At 49.4% G+C, this 20,343-nt stretch overlaps 1 protein-coding gene across 1 annotated transcript in view; it reads right to left on the bottom strand.

Moving 5' to 3' along the window:
- Positions 1-7,706, bottom strand: part of LOC309522575 (calsequestrin-2-like) — a 45,041-nt gene extending 37,335 nt beyond the window's left edge. The window contains exon 1 of the mRNA XM_082205946.1: positions 7,215-7,706. Coding sequence (XP_082062072.1) covers positions 7,215-7,448 — 234 coding nt within the window. The 5' untranslated portion in view covers positions 7,449-7,706. The remainder of the gene's footprint in view (positions 1-7,214) is intronic.
- Between the last annotated feature and the right edge of the window lie 12,637 nt (positions 7,707-20,343).

Here is a 20,343-nt window from a genome sequence, read left to right as displayed (position 1 = left end):
AGTGGCTTTCAGACTCCGGTTACCGAACCACATGAAGTTGCACCCAGTGTTCCACAGATCATTGCTGTCACCGTATATAGGGGACAGAGAGGGGAGGGTCAATAGGGGACCAGCTATGGAGGAAAAAGAACACAGCTACCATGTAGCGGAGATTCTGGATTCCAGGTGGAGGGGAGAGCAAGTAGAGTATTTGGTAATGTGGGAAGGGGAGCCGGAGTCGGAAAACACCTGGGTCAGGGCAGAGGATGTAGATGACGAGGTTTTGATTGAAACTTTTCATCAGAGATTCCCTCGGAAACCCCAGCCAGTGGCGAGGTTCCGGAGGGAATACTTCGCCACCACCGACGAAGAAGAAGAGTTGGAGGGGTTCGCTGATTCCGAGGTGGAGGAGGATTCAGCGAGTCGGAACGAAGACCGATGGAGGGAAATGTTCGAGACGTCGGAAGATGAAGAGGATTCTTTTAGGGGTTTCAGCTCCTCACCGCCCAGAGGAGAGAGTAGGGGCGGGGGAGAGGGGGGCCCTGGAGGGGAGGTGGATGTCAGGGAACTGACATCGGAGGAAAGGGAAGTGGTAGGGCTCCCAGAGACTGGGAGAGAGTCAACAGCCAAAGCAGGGACCAGCAGGGGGAGCGCGGGGTCTCTGGAGGAGGATCTCAGTAATGCTGAGAGAGACGCAGCAGCCCAGGCAGGAAGCAGCAGGGGAGAGAAAGGGGTGAGAGACACTTCGAGCGAAAATAGCGGGGAGGTGTCAGAAGCAACTGCAGGGAGACCTATGCTTCGCCGGAAGCTGTCACGTCGTGAGTCCAGGAGACGCGTTTCCGTTAAGGAACTTCTTTGCTGGAAGCGCTTCCGCAGACAGCCACTGTCGGACTCTACAAGTGACTAGAGCAGACATGTCTGAGGAGCTCTGTCACACACAGAGGTTTGTGGGGTCGCACAAACTCTGAAGGGGCACTATTTTAAGCACAAGCAGCTAATCATCCCCTGATAGCAGTCCGACAGTCTCTGTACGCTGCCTGTGCAGGAGAAGGCATCATGAGCGACCCAGCAGGAGCCGGAGCCGCAGGGGGTGGAGCTGGTCCAAGCTTGGAAGACAGATGCCGAGCATTGGAGGTCCAACTTGCGCTGCAGACGGCAAGGCTCGAGGAGAGGAGGGCTCAAGATGCAGACAAGAAGGGGAGAACCACTCAGTTCCCCAGAAAGGTACCAGGATTAGTGCAGAAGTTTGGGGGGGACCCCAAGGATTACCATGCCTTTAGGACTGAAATGCAATATGCCCTGAATGTGCAGTTTGATGAGTTCCCTGATGAGGAATCCCGAGTTGCTTTCGTAATTGGGCATCTTGAGAAGGGGGCGCGAGATTGGGTTCGACCCCTGATGGCAACGCACAACGATATCCTGAAGGACACTATGAAATTCTTTCGTGCAATGGATATCATGTTCTCCAGCGATATTGAGGAGGGGGTAGTGCGCAGACAGCTAATGGCTTGCAAGCAGGGAAGCAGATCTGTCCGTGAGTACTGGACTGAATTTACCATGCTGATTCACAGATTGGGGTGGGATTTATCGGCAGCACCCATTCAGATGCTATTTGAAGAAGGTCTTTCTTCAGCTGTGAAAGACGAGCTGGCCAGGAGCCCCAGGGCGGTGTCTATGGATCAGCTGACCAAATCTGCGCTGACCATTGGAGCGCGCCAGGAGGCAAGAGCCTTGGAGAGGCGGGAAGGGAGAGGGGAACGTTGGAAGGAGTTACGCATTCCAGACATTCCTGAGCCAGCTTTCCCGCCGGCAGAGCCGATGGAAATCGGAACAGCCCGCGCGCGCGCAGTTTCAAAGCCCAGTGAGGGGGCGAAGAAGGAGGGAAAGGGACCCCGGAAATGCTATCTCTGCCAACAGCCAGGCCACTTTGCCAGAGTCTGCCCCCAGAGGAAGGAATGGCAAGGGATGGTGGGAACTGTTGAGGGGGAAGAGCAGGGAGAAACGGAGCAGGTAAAAGCCAACGCCTGGTTGCCAGCAGGGCACTGCAGCCAGGCCAAAGAGCAGTGAAAGTGCCCCTTCCCCAAGTGCCAGTGCCAGAAGCTCCTCGACCTGCTCTAGTGATTGAAGTGTCGCTAGAGTTGCAAAATGGACACCCCCTAAAAATAAAGGCGCTGTTGGACTCAGGCAGCTCCTGCAATTTCATGAGCAAGGAGTTTGCTGCTGAACACCAGATACAGACTATCCCCTTAAGCAACCCCCTGCAGGTGACCACGATCGATGGCAGAGAACTGTTGGGAGGAGGCGTCAGCTTGCAGACCATCCCAATGATCATGAGGGTGGCAAGGCACACAGAACTGATAGCGTTTAATGTGGCCACCTTGGGAGGCGCTCCCATTATTTTGGGAATGAGCTGGCTAGCCCTACATGATCCGCTGGTGGGCTGGCATCAAAGAGTGGTTTCCTTCGGTTCCGCACATTGCTTAGAACACTGCAGGGGGGAAAAGGGGTCAGCAGGGGCCCAAGCCACCCTAGCAGGGACGGAAGTGATGGAGAAGGGGAAGGTGCCATCACAGTATGCTGATCTCAGCGACGTGTTCAGCGAGAAGGAAGCTGACCAACTACCCCCGCATAGGCCCTTTGATTGCCAGATCAATTTACTCCCTGGAGCACAGCTTCCTGTAGGCAGGTTGTATGCCATGTCAGACAGGGAGATGCAGGAGTTGCGAGCGTTCATTGACAAGAACCTGAAGAGAGGCTTCATCAGAGAGTCCAAGGCAGCGGGGGGTAGCCCAGTGTTTTTTGTGGATAAAAAAAACACGGACAAGCCGAGGCTGGTATGTGACTTTCGGGCCCTAAATGCAGTGACAGAGCCGGTGGCTTTTCCTATGCCCAGGATTGATGATATTTTGACCAGGGTGCGAAAAGGAAAGATTTTTACAAAGCTGGACCTAAGGGGGGCGTACAACCTGATACGTATAAGGAAAGGGGATGAATGGAAGACCACCATGTTCACCCCTTTGGGGGCATTTGAATATCTCGTTATGCCTTTTGGATTACAAGCAGGCTCCGCGTGTTTTCAAGCCTTTATGAACCATGTACTGGGGCCTTTGCTCTACAAGAATTGCGTGGCCTTCTTAGATGACGTGTTGGTGTATTCGGAGAATGAGGAGCAACATGTGAGAGACGTCAGAGAAGTGTTGAGCAGGCTGCAAGCCAACAGACTGTGGGTGAAACTGGAGAAGTGTCAGTTTCATACCAAGGAGGTGGAATTCCTGGGGTACCGCTTGTCAGACAAGGGGTTGGCCATGGACCCCGGCAAGGTTCAAGCGGTGCTGGAATGGAAAACACCCAAGACTAAGAAGGATGTGCAGAGGTTCCTAGGGTTTGGAAACTTTTATCGTAAGTTCATCCGAAACTTCGCTCACCTGACGGCGCCCATCACGGACTGTCTCAGCAGCAAAAAGAAGTTTGTTTGGACGGGGGAGGCGGAGCGAGCGTTTGAGGAACTGAAAAAGGCCTTCGCCTCTGACGAACAACTTCTACATGTGGATTTACAAAAAAAGCTGAGGGTCGAAACAGACGCTTCTGACAGAGCCATAGGGGCGGTGCTTCTTCTGCAGCCGGGGAAGGAGGGGTCCGAGTGGCGACCGTGTGCCTTCTTTTCGCGAAAGCTGAACAAATCTGAGAGAAACTACACGGTGTACGACCGGGAACTTCTTGCGATTTATGAGGCCTTCCGGAGATGGAGGCACCTACTAATTGGTGCACAACAGAAGGTGCAAGTGCGCACGGACCATAAGAATCTAGAGTATTGGAGAACTGCGCGAGTGCTCAACCAACGGCAGTTGAGATGGGCCCAGGAGTTCTCCAAATTTAACTTTGAGATTTGTTACGTACCAGGCCCGGAGAACGTTAGGGCGGACGCTCTCTCACGCAAACCTGAATATTTGGAGGGAGAGGGTGCACCCGAAGAGACCCATGTCATTCCCGAGGACCGCTGGGTGTGTGGGGCGGCATTGGTGGGGCTAAGGGAACTGATAGAGGGAACGGTGCAGGATGAATATGCCCAGGACAAACTCAGGAGTCTCAGGAGGGAGGGAGACAAACCCGGGGGTTTTGAGGAGAGAAACGGGGCGTTGTACTACAAGGGAGCGTTATACGTACCTGAAGGAGAATTGAGGGAAAAGGTACTCAAGCAACTGCACGATAGCCCCACAGCAGGGCATTTTGGGCAACACAAAACCATGTGGCTGGTTACCAGGGAATTCTGGTGGCCCAAGGTCAGGGAAGATGTGAGGGAGTATGTGAGAGGGTGTGACCGATGTCAACGAGCCAAGGGGGAGAGGCGGGCACCGGCAGGTTTATTAGAACCACTACCCACGCCGGAAAGACCATGGGAGGCAGTGGCAATAGATTTTATGACTGATCTGCCCAGGTCCAAAGGGAAGACAGCCATTATGGTTGTGGTAGACCTGTTAACCAAGATGGCCCACTTTATAGCCTGCTCACATGCGGTCACAGCAGAAGAAACCGCTAAATTGTTTGTGGAAAATGTGTTTAGATTGCATGGTGCCCCCTTGAGGGTGGTTTCGGACCGAGGGAAACAATTTACTTCCAGGTTCTGGAGGAAGCTCATGAGCTTATTGCATGTAGAGGTGAATTTTTCCACTGCCCGCCATCCAGAAACCAACGGGCAGGCGGAAAGAGCTAATGGTGTCCTCCAGCAATATTTGAGGTGTTATGTGAATGACAGAGAGAATGATTGGGTGGAGAAGCTGGCGTTGGCAGAATTTGCCTATAACAATGCGGAGAACGTGTCCACGGGAATGAGCCCTTTTTTGGCCAATCACGGGTGTCATCCCCGAGCCTTCCCAGGGGGGGAGGGGGAGAACTGGAGCGTTCCAGCCGCAGAACAGTTCGTTGAAGAAATGGAAGCGATCCATCGCCAGCTCCAACTTAATTTAAACAGGGCGAAGGAGGAATATAAGAGGCAGGCAGACAAAACCAGAAGGGAAGGAGAAAGCATTAGGGTGGGGGACCAGGTGTGGTTGTCCACCCAAGGGTTACCATTTAAAGGAGGTTGTAAGAAGTTAAGACCCAAAAGGCTGGGCCCATTTGAAGTCACGCAACAGGTCAACCCAGTGGCTTTCAGACTCCGGTTACCGAACCACATGAAGTTGCACCCAGTGTTCCACAGATCATTGCTGTCACCGTATATAGGGGACAGAGAGGGGAGGGTCAATAGGGGACCAGCTATGGAGGAAAAAGAACACAGCTACCATGTAGCGGAGATTCTGGATTCCAGGTGGAGGGGAGAGCAAGTAGAGTATTTGGTAATGTGGGAAGGGGAGCCGGAGTCGGAAAACACCTGGGTCAGGGCAGAGGATGTAGATGACGAGGTTTTGATTGAAACTTTTCATCAGAGATTCCCTCGGAAACCCCAGCCAGTGGCGAGGTTCCGGAGGGAATACTTCGCCACCACCGACGAAGAAGAAGAGTTGGAGGGGTTCGCTGATTCCGAGGTGGAGGAGGATTCAGCGAGTCGGAACGAAGACCGATGGAGGGAAATGTTCGAGACGTCGGAAGATGAAGAGGATTCTTTTAGGGGTTTCAGCTCCTCACCGCCCAGAGGAGAGAGTAGGGGCGGGGGAGAGGGGGGCCCTGGAGGGGAGGTGGATGTCAGGGAACTGACATCGGAGGAAAGGGAAGTGGTAGGGCTCCCAGAGACTGGGAGAGAGTCAACAGCCAAAGCAGGGACCAGCAGGGGGAGCGCGGGGTCTCTGGAGGAGGATCTCAGTAATGCTGAGAGAGACGCAGCAGCCCAGGCAGGAAGCAGCAGGGGAGAGAAAGGGGTGAGAGACACTTCGAGCGAAAATAGCGGGGAGGTGTCAGAAGCAACTGCAGGGAGACCTATGCTTCGCCGGAAGCTGTCACGTCGTGAGTCCAGGAGACGCGTTTCCGTTAAGGAACTTCTTTGCTGGAAGCGCTTCCGCAGACAGCCACTGTCGGACTCTACAAGTGACTAGAGCAGACATGTCTGAGGAGCTCTGTCACACACAGAGGTTTGTGGGGTCGCACAAACTCTGAAGGGGCACTATTTTAAGCACAAGCAGCTAATCATCCCCTGATAATACCGTTGCCTTGCTTTGAGACACCCACAGAAGTTCACAAGACGCAGCGCTAGGAGGAGGCCACAGTAGGCATTTTAGCTGGGAACAGGGCAGTGTAGGACGGCTTCTCTGTAAGAAGGAGCTGCTGCGTCTCTTTCTCCCAATTCTTAGCTTGGCAATTTCAGGAGAATCAGACTGCCAAAAGGTATCCCTCCACTATGCCTTGCAGTCCTTTACATGTCTCACAGTGGATGCTCAGGTTGCGAACGTGATCCGTGCGGGAGGCACAATCACAACCAGCAGCGTTTGCAACCCACAGCGCCGCGTCTGCGCACACGAGGTTTGCGATTTGGCACTTCTGTGCATGCACAAAGCGCAATTTATCACTTCTGCGCATGCGCGAGTGCCAAAACCTGGAAGTAACCCGTTCCGGTACTTCTGGGTTTGCGTGGTGCACAACCCGGAAACACGCAACCTGAAGCATCTGTAACCCGAGGTATGACTGTACTTACTTATAGGATTCCTCTGGCAGCCAGTATAGCATTTCGTTTTGCTCCCTGGTAGTGGAACCTTCTCACCACCAGAGCATTAAACACATTCTTGGCTCAGAAATAGGTTTTGACAATAAATAAACATGAACAGCAAACGGTGAAGAGATCTGAAAGCAGGCAGCAGAGAACAAACCGGCGTCTAGCACAGACTGAGGCTTTCTAAGTAATGGAATATTTTTTTCAGCTTGATTTAGCAGAGGCTTGCTTGGGTCAGATTCCTGACAGGGGCAGAACAATGGCTTTGATACCGGAATGCAGGTGGAAGAAACACTTGGATTAAACATAAGTGACTGGGAAATACATTCCGAGAGTTTGGCTAGTGGATGAAAGCCTATCAAGCTTGCATTTGTGATCTTGCTGAATTGCTCTGATGTTCCTCACTTACTGCAACTCAGAGGCAGCGACCGCTTTGAGGAGGTTCATTGGCACAAACCTTCCAGACCGGAAAAGTTAAGATTTAGGTGCAAATCTGCACTCAAGCATATTTCAAAGGCCTCTTTGGAGGTCCCCAATTTGGTGTGTGCCCCCCCCCGCCAGGTGCTGAGTGTGACTGTGACATGCAACCCACACTTACCTCCAGCACCATCTCAGTCATTTGAAAACGCCTCTGCGAAATTTTGTCGGATGCCACAGGCTCATGAAGTAGCACGCCGACCATGTCATACTTCTTGAAGGCCTGCTTGTAGTTTTTCTCGCTCAGGTCAATCACCCGATCTTTCCCATCGTAGGTAGGGAATTCCAGTCCTTCTTCTGCCCTGCAGCCAGTGAGCACGTAAAAAACTGCCAGGAGCCAGCAAGCTGTTTTCATCTCGGGGGGTTTCTTGTTTATCTTGGGGGAAGGAAAAGGAATTCCAGAGCCTGCGGAGGTCCAGCTCTCGGGGTGCCAGCTTGATCTGCTCCCCTCCTGCCACCTCAGCTTCCCCTATGAATCTGTCTAGATAGATTGAGGTCACTGAGAAGCAAACTAGCAACCCTGGTTGGAAGACAAAGGCGAAAAGACAGACAGGAGAAGCTGGGAGACCAAACCCTGGATACCTTACATAGCTTGGCCCGGCTTCTGGGTCATTAAGAACTCCATTTTTAGGAAGCAGTTGTTTCGGGCTATAAATAGACCCTGCAATGAATAAAAAGGACAGATATGACACGATTGAGGGACTTCGCTGGCACTCTGCTTTGCCTCAGAGAGAGAAAGGGAATAGCGGAGAGGGGAGGAGGGGCAGGAATGCGCAGAGATGCCTCTGCTGTACAGAAAATGCACACATCTCCCTTTGAGTTTCAGAAAGGGACAAGCAGCTACATGGACTTTGTGGGTAACTGGCCTTAAAATACCTCCATTATTTATCGGGAGGCGATTAGGGGTTTTCCAAAGAGATGTTTTATTTTCTGCATTCTAATTTGCCTCGATGAAGGAGAATTCCCCTAGACATGTTTGGCTGCTGTTTAGGTGCGGAACTAAATACAAACTTGGACTCTCCCTCTCCCTGTGTTCTTATGAAGAAGAACCAAACCCCCAAAGTGATGCAACCAAGAGGATTTGTCGCACTCCCCACCCCCGCTGTTTGTGGGACTGAACCAAAGAGACACATTTTAAGGCACATGGGCCGCATTTGTTTATTACATTTCTAGCCTGCCTTTCCACACAACGGAGCTTAGGCTGGGTGCTTGTCCATAAACAGATCTATTTATTTCTAAGCTACACTGCTAGTAGCCCTGCCAGCTTTTGAAATGGTTCACTGATTAAAATAACAATGTTATACAGACCCTCCAAGGGTCCCTATTTTCCAGGAGCAGTCCTGCATTTACAGAAGCCATCCCACTTTCTGATTTGATCCCAGAATGTCCCGCCTTTCCTTAGGACTTTCTTATTTTCATCAGAGAAATGTTGGTGGTTATGGAGTTATGTGACACACAGCCAAGAAGATAAGTAACTATGGAACCTTTAGAAGAAATCTGAAGGCAGCCCTGTATAGGGGAGTTTTTAAATGTTTAATTATGTTATCATATATGTTGGAAGCTGCCCAGGGTGGTGGGACAATCAGGTTTCAGGCTGCAACTCAGATTTATCCCATAGCTGAAATGAAACACGCAGACCCCTGGCTACCAGAGCACAGGAGTACAGAAAAACATGCTAATCTTTCTCTGGTTGTAGATTCTGCCCCAAACAGCTCGATTTTGGTATTTTTCAAGGCACACAAATCTCCACAAGACTTTAAAAGGTTTTGTTGAAACAAATCTCCATTTCTTGCATCTAGAAATTATGCCCCCGCCAGATGGGCTTGCTGAAAAACTGCTGCTTTTCATTTGATCTGAACAAAGCATTTCCAGGAGAAAAGCTATGTGCAGTTTTATTGACACACACTTTCTCACTTCACCCCCTGGTTCAAGATGATTCAAGTCACCAGGTGGTAAATCGGGGAGGTTGGGGGAGGATGCAAAGAAGATGCAATTGCTTCTGTCTGTCACTAGATAGAGATGTTGCACAAAACATTTAGAGTTAACGGCTCAAGCTGAAGGGACCACAAAGTTTGTCACAGGGAAAGTTTATTCAGCTAAGGAGGAGTTTTGCAAAAACCAAATTCCCAGCTTGAGAAAATCCATGGCATTTTTCAGCTACCTGGTGGTGACTTAGCCTCCGGGTTCTTCTGTCAGGCAGGTAATCCAGTCGCTGTTCAACTCTGCTATATGAATAAACGCAATTCGCATTGAAATCTCATATTACTACTACAATAACATATAAACACGGAAAGTTAAGGGTGTGCAAGATTATTATTTTTTCAATTTGGGATTACATTCATTACTGAAAACCCAATTTGTTTCATGTTTATATGTTAGAATCTCGTTTCACAAAATTATTTGTTTGTTTGTATGTTTATTTATTTAATGTCTATACCTCCTTTCTGTGAAAATCACAGGGCGGTTTACAGCATAAAAACACAAAAATGCATACCATAATAACAAAAACAACACCCCCAGTTTAAAACATCATAGATTTACTATAATCATTTACCACTCTTTCCATTTACCCCCCCCCCGCCCCACTTGTGTTTTTCCTGCTGCCTGCAGTGGGAACAGGCATTTTATTTGACCAAGGGGCATTTGGGGGGAAACCAGATGGTAGCCCCCCCAGAGCATCCACCGAAGGCAGATGCAGCCACAGCCAGCGCTGCCATAGAAGGTTTTTCCTTGCCTATTCACAAGTGGGAACCCATTCATTTCCCTCTGTGTCAGCTTCTGTATGAGTGGAAAATGAACTGAATGGGTCCTTCTTGATTCAGTTGTCCTGAAATTTGTAGACTCCTACAGAAAATTTGTTATAGTAGGTATCTCTGGGATGAATTCAACATCGCTCTCTCCTGGTCATTTCGTCAGCACCAGCATTTGAGCTTCTTAGATGCAACTATTTGCCTCTTCTTCCCCTGCACACTGTTTTGGGGGGGGTGTCGTCCCCCCCCCCGAGCCAATTATGGGAGCATGTGGGGGGAAAGGGCAAAGCCCCACTATGCAAGACAAAGTCCTTGTGTATGGCTTCTGCTGGTTGGACTCCCCAGGTGAATCCCCACCATATTTTTTTTTCCCTTTTCAGGAAAAATTTTTTTACTGCTTCTGGCAAGTGGTCTGAGTCGATCAGCTCATGTCCCTAAAGCAATTTTAAAAGGCAGCTGTGGAAATTAACAAGATCACCAATAATTAGAGTGCCAAAGTCATTTCTCCAATCAAAGGCAAATGTATGGGTCAAGCAATGTAAAAGGACATTGAAAACTAATGTTATGAGTTTGAGTGAAGATCTTGGAGCTCCTGATTCAAATCTATAAATTGCTATGAACAGAGTAGGTGGCCTTTGGAAAGTCATTCTCTCAGACTCAGCCCCCTCCTCATATTATTGCCCCTATATGGGGCGGCAGCAGCAGCAGCAGCAGCAGCAGCAGCAACAACATTGCCCTATCCTGCTTGCTGGTAAGGATCACTATGCTAATGTATCAGAAGTGCTTTGAACATTCCAAAGCACTATGGAAATGCTTATTACTGATCTGATAATTCTTTTAGAAATAATTTACTGGATTCCCAACTACTATCCCTGGAGCATTACAGTACTGAGAAATATCTCAGGGCCTGGACCGTACCAAACACCTATTGCTCTAAAATCGTATACTTTGACATCCTTGCTTACACAGACAGCGTTTGTCTAAATGCTAAAGGGTTTTACAAGGAATCCATTTTGCTGCTCTTCAGCATGCAAATTCAACCATGAGGCTAAACAACAGATCAGGAACATAATTGCTCAGGTCGACCTGATGTATTCCTATTTTGACATTTTCCTGCCGCTAAAAATATTTTTGAAAGGGATCCCTATATAAATCAAATTTGCAGTTGCATTGGCCACAAGTCCTGAGAAGACAAGATTCAACCAACCACCTGTCTCCTTGATCCTTGCCCATCCTGGCTTATAAAAGTTAGCCGGGAAGGGCTGGGCGAAGGGCTTCGTGGGGTGGTGAATGCTTCCCTCCGTGAGGGAGCCTTCCCAGACCCGCTGAAAGAGGCGGTTATTAAACTGCTTCTTAATAAACCATCTTTGGATGCGGCCACGATGGCCAATTACCGCCCAGTCTCAAATCTTCCATTCTTGGGCAAGGTGATTGAGCGAGTGGTTGCTGAACAACTCCAGGCACGCCTGGAAGAAGCGGACCATTTGGATCCCTTCCAATCGGGATTCAGGCCTCATCATGGGACTGAAACTGCCTTGGTCGCACTGGTTGATGATCTCCGGCGGGCTAGGGACAAAGGTGAGAGCGGTTTCCTAGTTCTGCTGGATCTCTCAGCGGCCTTTGATACCATTGGCCATAACATCCTTCTGGACCGTCTTGAGGGGCTGGGAGCTGGGGGCACTGTTATAAAGTGGTTCCGCTCCTTCCACCTGGGCCGTGTTCAGAAAGTGGTGGTGGGGGCTCTCACTTGTGGGGTGCCTCAGGGTTCTGTCCTCTCCCTCATGCTTTTCAACATTTACATGCAGCCGCTGGGAGAGATCATCAGGGGGTTTGGGCTGGGTGTTCATCAGTATGCGGATGACACCCAGCTCTACCTCTCTTTTAAATCAGAACCAGTGAAGGCAGTGAAGGTCCTGTGTGAGTGTCTGGAAGCGGTTGGAGGATGGATGGCGGCTAACAGATTGAGGTTGAATCCTGACAAGACAGAAGTACTGTTTTGGGGGGACAGGAGGCGGGCAGGTGTGGAGGATTCCCTGGTCCTGAATGGGGTAACTGTGCCCCTGAAGGACCAGGTGCGCAGCCTGGGAGTCATTTTGGACTGACAGCTGTCCATGGAGGCACAGGTCAAATCTGTATCCAGGGCAGCTGTTTACCAGCTCCATCTGGTACGTAGGCTGAGACCCTATCTGCCTGCAGACTGTCTCGCCAGAGTGGTACATGCTCTGGTTATCTCCCGCTTGGACTACTGCAATGCGCTCTACCTTTGAAGGTGACCCAGAAACTACAACTAATCCAGAATGCGGCAGCTAGACTGGTGACTGGGAGCGGCCGCCGAGACCATATAACACCGGTCTTGAAAGACCTACATTGGCTTCCAGTACGTTTCCGAGCACAATTCAAAGTGTTGGTGCTGAGCTTTAAAGCCCTAAACGGCCTCAAAGGCCCAGTGTACCTGAAGGAGTGTCTCCACCTCCATCGTTCTGCCCGGACACTGAGGTCCAGTGCCAAGGGCCTTCTGGCGGTTCCCTCACTGCGAGAAGCCAAGTTACAGGGAACCAGGCAGAGGACCTTCTCGGTAGTGGCGCCTGCCCTGTGGAACGCCCTCCCACCAGATGTCAAAGAGAACAACAACTATCAGACTTTTAGAAGACACCTGAAGGCAGCCCTGTTTAGGGAAGCTTTTAATGTTTGATATATCACAGTATTTTAATATTCTTTTGGAAGCCGCCCAGAGTGGCTGGGGAAGCCCAGCCAGATGGGTGGGGTATAAATAAATTATTATTATTATTATTATTATTATTATTATTATTATTATTATTAAAGCATTGTCATTGGCATCAAGAAGCCCTTCGAAGAACATGAACTATCAGAGAGCAGTTCAGCTAACTGATTCCAGCTGGGCCATTAACACATCACAATCAATGATATAAGAAGGATCCTTTGAAGACTAAAAGGCCATAATGTCCCTCTGTTCAGTTTCATTGGGGTGGCTGGGCAGAGAACTAGCAGAAGGAAATGCTGTATTTTCCCGTGTATAATATTATATTTCCCCCAGATTTTTTAAGGTTAAAACTGGGGGTCGTCTTATACACGGAATGTTGCAATTAATTATTTCTTCATTTTGGGCTAAAAAAAATAGGGGTCGTCTTATACATGGGGGCATCTTATACACAGGAAAATATGGTAGCTAGGAACCTCAGGAGTGCCTTTCTGGATCAGATTGAAGGCCTAGCTAGCTTAGCATCCAACCAAATGCCTCCAGAAAGCCCCACATAAGGGCAATAGCCCTCCTGTGGTCTTGCTGCCGCGCAACCTGTAGTGCCATCAGGGATATACAATTGAGCAGCCATGCAACTAACAGCAATGGCTGTTGTTGTTGAGTCCTTTAGTCGTGTCCGCCTCTTTGTGACCCCCTGGACCAGAGCAGGCCAGGCACTCTTGTCCTCCACTGCCTCCCGCAGTCTGGTCAAACTCATGTTTGTAGCTTCGAGAACACTGTCCCACCATCTCGTCCTCTGTCGTCCCCTTCTCCTTGCGCCCTCCATCTTCCCCAACATCAGGGTAAAGTCCAGGGAGTCTTCTCTTCTCATGAGGTGGCCAAAGTCTTGGAGCCTCAGCTTCAGGATCTGTCCTTCCAGTCAGCACTCAGGGCTGATGGATAGACCTTGTGAATTATCTGGAAAGCCATCTAAACTAGTGGCTGTCACCAAACCTGGCAGTGAATTCCATAAGTGAGCTATGCACAACATACTACTTTCTGAATCCTTGCAAGACACAGACGCTGTGGGTGAGGACTTCAGGAAGCTGATCAGTTGCCTGCCCTGGGTGATGTCACCTTCTCCCTGAAGGAGCAAGTTCATGATCTGGGGGGGCCCCTAAATCCAGCCCTGTTCCTGGAGCCCCAATGTTTTCCATTAGTGGGTGTGCCTTTTACCAGCTTGGCTGGCAAGACAGTTACAGCCATTCCTGGATTTGTATAGCTGGACCACAGTTTTCCTTGCATTGGTAACCTCAGAGTTGGATTACTGCTTTCTGTGGGGCTACTCTTGAGGTTGACACGGAGGCTGCAGCTGGTACAGAGCACAGCAGCTTGGGGGGCAAACTGCCATTGTTTGTGGGATTTGCATTTGCTGCCAATCTGCTGCTGGCCAAGTTCAAGATTTTAGTACGAGGCTAAAAGGCCCTGTGTAACTCAGGACTCGGTTACCCAAGAGATCAACCGATCCCTTATATACCCAGCAGGTCACTGCATTCTGCAGGAGAGGTTTTCCTTCAAGTCCCAGAATCATCAGAATCTGCTCCGCAGGAACTCAGAAGAGGGATTTCAGCATTCCTGTTGCAATACAACAGCCACTTTGCTATCTCATCTTAACGGAAACAATTAAAGGCATTTTTTCTTTTGACCAGCTTTAACTTAACAGATGGATGGAAAGGTCATTGCCTTAGATGTTCATTTTGCAATGTTTTTGAACCTGTTGGGTTACTTTTTTATTTACTTTCTAAAAACTGTTTCTAGCTGTTTGCATTACGTTTGCAAATAACCTTGACACACATGTAATGGATGATTCATAAACTGCTACTGCTAATAATAATCAAAGTGTAATGAAAAATTCACATTGTCACTGAGGACTAACTTACATGTGACCTGACTCTTGCCTACCTTTCCTTTCTCTGCTGTGTACAAATCTGCTGGCTTCATTAACTACGAACCCTGAAATTTTGGAATCCCCTTCAAACCTGTGCCAAAGTTTTGAAGTCATTTTGCAGCAAAAAGCCCCGTGTTTTGCAGTGTCACCCATGCTGAGTATTCTTCAGAGGAGTTCCCAAATTTTGGGATTTTTAGTTAATGAAGCTCCACTAGTCTATCTGTTGCACAGGGTGGAGGTGATCTGCATCTTACTGCTAATTATAAATGTAAACAGGGGCTGGATCTCTAGACACATCAAAAAAGCGTTTCAGGAAAACACATAAACTTCATAATCAAAAATCACATTGGTGAAAGACGGGACTCCACAGCGCCCTCTGGTGTCACAGTGTTACAACGCATATAAAATGCCTTTTCTTTCCTAATATAGCTGAGTCCTTTGTCAAGCTACGTAGAACTGCCAATGCTCCTTCTTAATTATAAGTCTTCTGAGAATGTGTTCCTACCTAAAATAGTATTTCTGCAATTAAAGGGTTCGTCCTAATTAGCTGAAGGCAGGGGACACCTTTTGTAACATGTCTGCCTGAATTCAGTGCCACTCTTATATGAAGTAATAGGAAGGGAAGTAATAGTGCCACTGTATTCTGCTCTGGTCAGACCTCACCTGGAGTACTGTGTCCAGTTCTGGGCACCACAATTCAAGAAGGACACTGACAAACTGGAACGTGTCCAGAGGAGGGCAACCAAAATGGTCAAAGGCCTGGAAACGATGCCTTATGAGGAACGGCTAAGGGAGCTGGGCATGTTTAGTCTGGAGAAGAGGAGGTTAAGGGGTGATATGATAGCCATTTTCAAATATATAAAAGGATGTCACATAGAGGAGGGAGAAAGGTTGTTTTCTGCTGCTCCGGAGAAGCGGACACGGAGCAATGGATCCAAACTACAAGAAAGAAGATTCCACCTAAACATTAGGAAGAACTTCCTGACAGTAAGAGCTGTTCGACAGTGGAATTTGCTGCCAAGGAGTGTGGTGGAGTCTCCTCCTTTGGAGGTCTTTAAGCAGAGGCTTGACAGCCATATGTCAGGAGTGCTCTGATGGGGTTTCCTGCTTGGCAGGGGGTTGGGCTCGATGGCCCTTGTGGTCTCTTCCAACTCTATGATTCTATGATTCTATGGCTGCCACTGGTTCTCTACCATATACTAAGAGATGGGAGCTATTTCTCCCCAACTGGGTACTGCTTATTTTGTCCTCTTCAGAGGTGAGAATATGTGACCCAATTTCATTGGGAAACTTCCCATTGGCTGCGATCTTTGTTGGAGGCTCTTCTCCGTGTGACCCTGCCATGGGCATAGCCAAGGGGGTTGGGGGCAAGTAAAATTCTTACTATTTATTGCTATACCACCCCTCCTCCTATCGAAGCCCAGGGTGCTTTACTATACAAAATGCAATCATCTCATAGTGTTACTTAAAACATAAAAAAATCTAAAAGCAACTGAACTTAACGCAAACAGACCATAGTAAAGTTACTTGCTCTCTGGGTTTTCATCTCTCAAAAGCCTTGGTGAACAAATACATCTTTGGCTGACATCTGAAAACAGGCAATATGGAGCTAGCAATGAGGCACTTCTCCTGAGAGGAAATTCCCCAAACCTGCCCTGTTTTAGGTAACCACTCCCTGGACCAGACCATTTAAAAAAAACAAAACAACATTTTTGCAGAACCACAGGCAGGGTCTCCCCCTCTAAACGCAAGTCGTGTATTGAAGACAAATTCTGGGAGAGCCAACAATGTGAGCCAACATTTTACTGTCTTGTCCTCTGGAACTGTGACAGGGGTGTGGTCTAGGAGAAAAATATCATGCCCTCCAATATTTCTCCAGTGAAAATAGGGAATAGTGCTATTCCTCCGTTATTATTACAGCCGTACTTCAGAAGCTGAACGCCTTTAAACTCAAACATTTTGGGTCCCAAACGATTGAAAACTGGAAGTGATTGTTCTGGTTTTCGAACATTTTTCAGAAGTGGAACATCTAGCGCGGCTTCCATGGCTTCCAATTGGCTGCAGGAAGCTCGAATGGACTCCCAGAACAGATTAAATTTGAGAAGCAAGGTATGACTTTATTATTATTACTAGTGCTCCAGTCACTCTGGGAGACTTCCAACATAATAAAACATTAAACATTAAAAAACTTCCCTAAGCAGGGGGATGTCTTCTAAAGGCTGTACTTCTCTCCTTGGCTCGGGGGTCGCATAACTCCATACCCTCCAACATTTCTCTGCTGAAAACAAGGACGTTCTAAGAAAAAGCGGGACATTCCAGGATCAAATCAGAAACCAGGACAGCTTCTGTAAATCCAGGACACTTGGAGGGTCTGAAATATGCTTCAGGACAGGCTATTGGAACTGATCACATTTGGAGAGAAGGAAGGTAACCTGGATGAATAGTCTGTCCACCATTTCTGATATTATTCTTTTGGTTGGGCAAGTCCTCCTGATACAGCTCGGAATATTTAACACACCCGTCAAGAAATCACGTGAGTCCGTAGTTTAGGACTTTCTCCAGCTAAGGTTTGATAAAACAAGATGGTCTTGTTGTTTTTTGAGTTATAGGGCTGAATAACATGAATGAAATTAATGGTTATTATTTGATATCAAAATAGAGGGCCCCTTAGGTAAATGTCTATTTTTGTGTGCATCTTGTGTCTTCCTTTTGTACACGGGTACATATGGCCACAATTTGTGTGTGGAGTGAAAGCAGGCCTGTTTCCTGGGTCCCCAGTGCTCAGGTCTCTGTTTGTGTACTGGGAGAGTTAATGAGAAGAGACTGCTATTCTTTCCCTCTGTTCCCCAATCCCATCTGTTCAAACAAAAGGCTGAAAGGGAGACAGAGCTGAGACCCTGCTGGTCAAGAGGGGAGGCATAATAACACATATCCTTGGGCTACATTTCAGCACATGCAACCCTTTCAAGCTGTGCTGCCGCTTTTATCCAGGCAAGAGAAAGAACAACTTGTATACAGAGCATATTAAAAACACAAATAATAAAAAATATGCACCAGACCTGGGACAAAGCATCATTCCTCTCCTTCCTTGCAGAAAGCTTAGGCAAGCAGCTGGGAGAGGAAAAGAGATGGGCCGTTTGTGTCACACCACGCAGAAATATTGCACATGGAAAATCTGACCTTCAAACAGGGTATGCCTAAACCGTGGCGAGGTCAGTACACTGGAAGCAACTAAAATCTTGTGTTCTACCACCAGCCGATTTGCGGCTTGTTGAATTGTTGTTGTGGTGATACTGTCAGGATGCACAGCAGATCGCTGTCCCCAGGAGTTGACAATCCAAATGTCAAGAGCAGGAGAGACAGCAAAGGGAGGAGACAGAGGCATGTGACCAAGCGCCCTTACACACATAACACACCTTTCAGGTGTATCGGCAGCAAAGAACAAGGCTGGAGGCACCTGAAAAAATGACTAGTTCTCTTGTGAGCATGCATACCTGCACTGAGTTTGAGGACAAGGAAATGTCTCAATCTGGGCTGCTCCCGGATCTGTCATTGTTGCTGGAGGCACAATGGACCTCGGCAGCAAGGAGCATCTTTTCCCCGTTTCAGATCCTACTACACCATTCCTGAATAAATATAGTTTAGCTGATGTGGTCCATACACCTATCCTGGGAGGGCAGGATCCGGATTGACTCCAGCTATAGAAGCTGAGGCTGCTGAGAAGACCAGAGACCAACTTGGCAGACCCAGGTCACTGAGCCTGAGCTTCCACATCCGTCAACCTGCCATGAACCACCATTGGCACCACCAGCTTCTATGCTTACTGTAGAATGTTAAAAGGTAAAGGGACCCCTGACAGTTAGGTCCAGTCGTGGCCGACTCTGGGGTTGCAGCGCTCATCTCGCTTTATTGGCCAAGGGAGTTGGTGTACAGCTTCCGGGTCATGTGGCCAGCAGGGCTACGCCACTTCTGGTGAACCAGAGCAGCGCACGGAAATGCCACTTACCTTCCCGCCGGAGCGGTACCTATTTATCTACCTGCACTTTGACGTGCTATCGTACTTCTAGGTTGGCAGGAGCAGGGACCGAGCAACGGGAGCTCACCCCATCGCGGGGATTTGAACCACTGACCTTCTGATTGGCAAGTCCTAGGCTCTGTGGTTTAACCCACAGCACCTCTACCTTGCTAATTGTGCTGTTTTAAATGTGCATCATATATTTGCCTTCCATTAGCAATGTTTTCTTTTGAAATGTAAAGATAATTGTTTTGGTTAACTTTGCCGTGTTAAATGTACATTCTGTGCTTGGCCTCCTTTGTAATGTTTTGTTTTCAAATCTTCTAAGATAATATTTTAGTTTCCTGTTAATTATGTTGCTTTGAACGTATATGTCAGGGCTGCCACCCAGTCCCAGCTCACATAGGACCAAGTCCGCCAGCGTTCACTTTATAAGAGTCTTTATTAAGTTACAGGTTTCATTTCCGAACTGCAGCGTGCAGCTCTACACCTTCTGCCCTAGGTCGGCGAAGACCCGTCTGAGTCCCCGCCTCTTGCACACCAGCTTAATACCCTAGCCTTGCTCCACCTCCTTCGCCTCTCCCTACGTCTCTGGGTCCTTCTGCCCCCCTGGGCCTCCTCCCTTCTACTCTCCTCTGACGCTGACCCCCCTGATCCTTCTGCCTCCTTGCGGCGGGCTTTAGGACCTGGCTCACTCTCCGGGCTGCTTACTGCTCCAGCTTCCGCTGCATTTGAACTTGGCGCGCGCGCCCAACTCTCTACTTTCCTCTTAACCGTTGCCTCGCTCTCTGAGGAGGGCGTGACCACCCCTGACTCGTGCCCTCCCTCCTGCTGACAGCCTCCGGAACCCGATGCCTGGCTACCTTCCTCCCTGCTGCTCTCAGTCTTGAGCGTGGGTCCCGACTTCCAGCTGCTACTCTCTGAATCTCCTCTGTTCCCTTCCTCCTGGGGTGTCCCCCCGGATCCCCCCCTTGCTCTGCTCACTGGGGCTCCCTTTTGGGAGTCCTCTGACTCACTGCTTAGGCTTGGAGATCTCGGGTCGTCATCATCACTCATTTTCCCTTCGGATTCCTCCCCCTCGCTCTCTGCTTCCTCCCTTCTCTGCGTCTCTGCTCCTGAACCCCTGACATCCATCCCCCCCTCGAAGCCCCCCCTTCCCCCCTCCCCGCTTTCAGGTGTGGGTGCTGGGTGCTCCATCATCACGGGAGGGAATGCCGGATACAGTTCGCTCCCCGTGGTTGGCCGCCAACTGAAGACCTCCGAGTCTTCCTCCTCGCGGTCGCCGACGTTGACCTGTTCCGCTTCCATCTCTGTACCGCCGTGCTCGAACCCAAGGTCCTCCCCGAACACGTCCATGTCAGTCTCTGCGTCGGTCGCTCGACCTGGCATCTCCAGCCACTTCCGGCGCCATTGCTCCTCCGGTCGATCGTCCCACCAATACGAGGTGTCTGACGCCGAACCCGCCGGCGATCCTTCTGGGGAACGGGTGCTCAGTGCGGGTTCCCCGTCCGAGTCGAATCCATGGAACGTGCTGGAAGAAAGTGTGGGCGTGAACAGCCAGTCGTCGAAGAAGCTCGCTGGCATGGGTCTGTGTGGGAAAAGGGCATGAAACTCGTCCTTGAGCAGGGGTTCCTCCAAAGCGTAGTCTGGCACCCAGCTATTGGCGCTGGCCCGGGTGCCCTCTCTGGCTAGGAGGTATTCGACTCCCTCTTCCCCCCATCTGGAGTCCAAAATCTCCGTGACCTCGTTGATGGGGTCTTGCTGCGTCACCCCTCGCGTCTCCGTCCGCTCCCGGAACGGACTCGGTGCCGTCCCTGGCTCCTGGAATCTGTGAGGTGC

The sequence above is a fragment of the Podarcis vaucheri genome (assembly GCF_965113315.1).
Source record: "Podarcis vaucheri genome assembly, chromosome: 17".
Taxonomy (NCBI): Eukaryota; Metazoa; Chordata; class Lepidosauria; order Squamata; family Lacertidae; genus Podarcis; species Podarcis vaucheri.
This window is presented reverse-complemented; position numbering and strand designations above follow the sequence as displayed.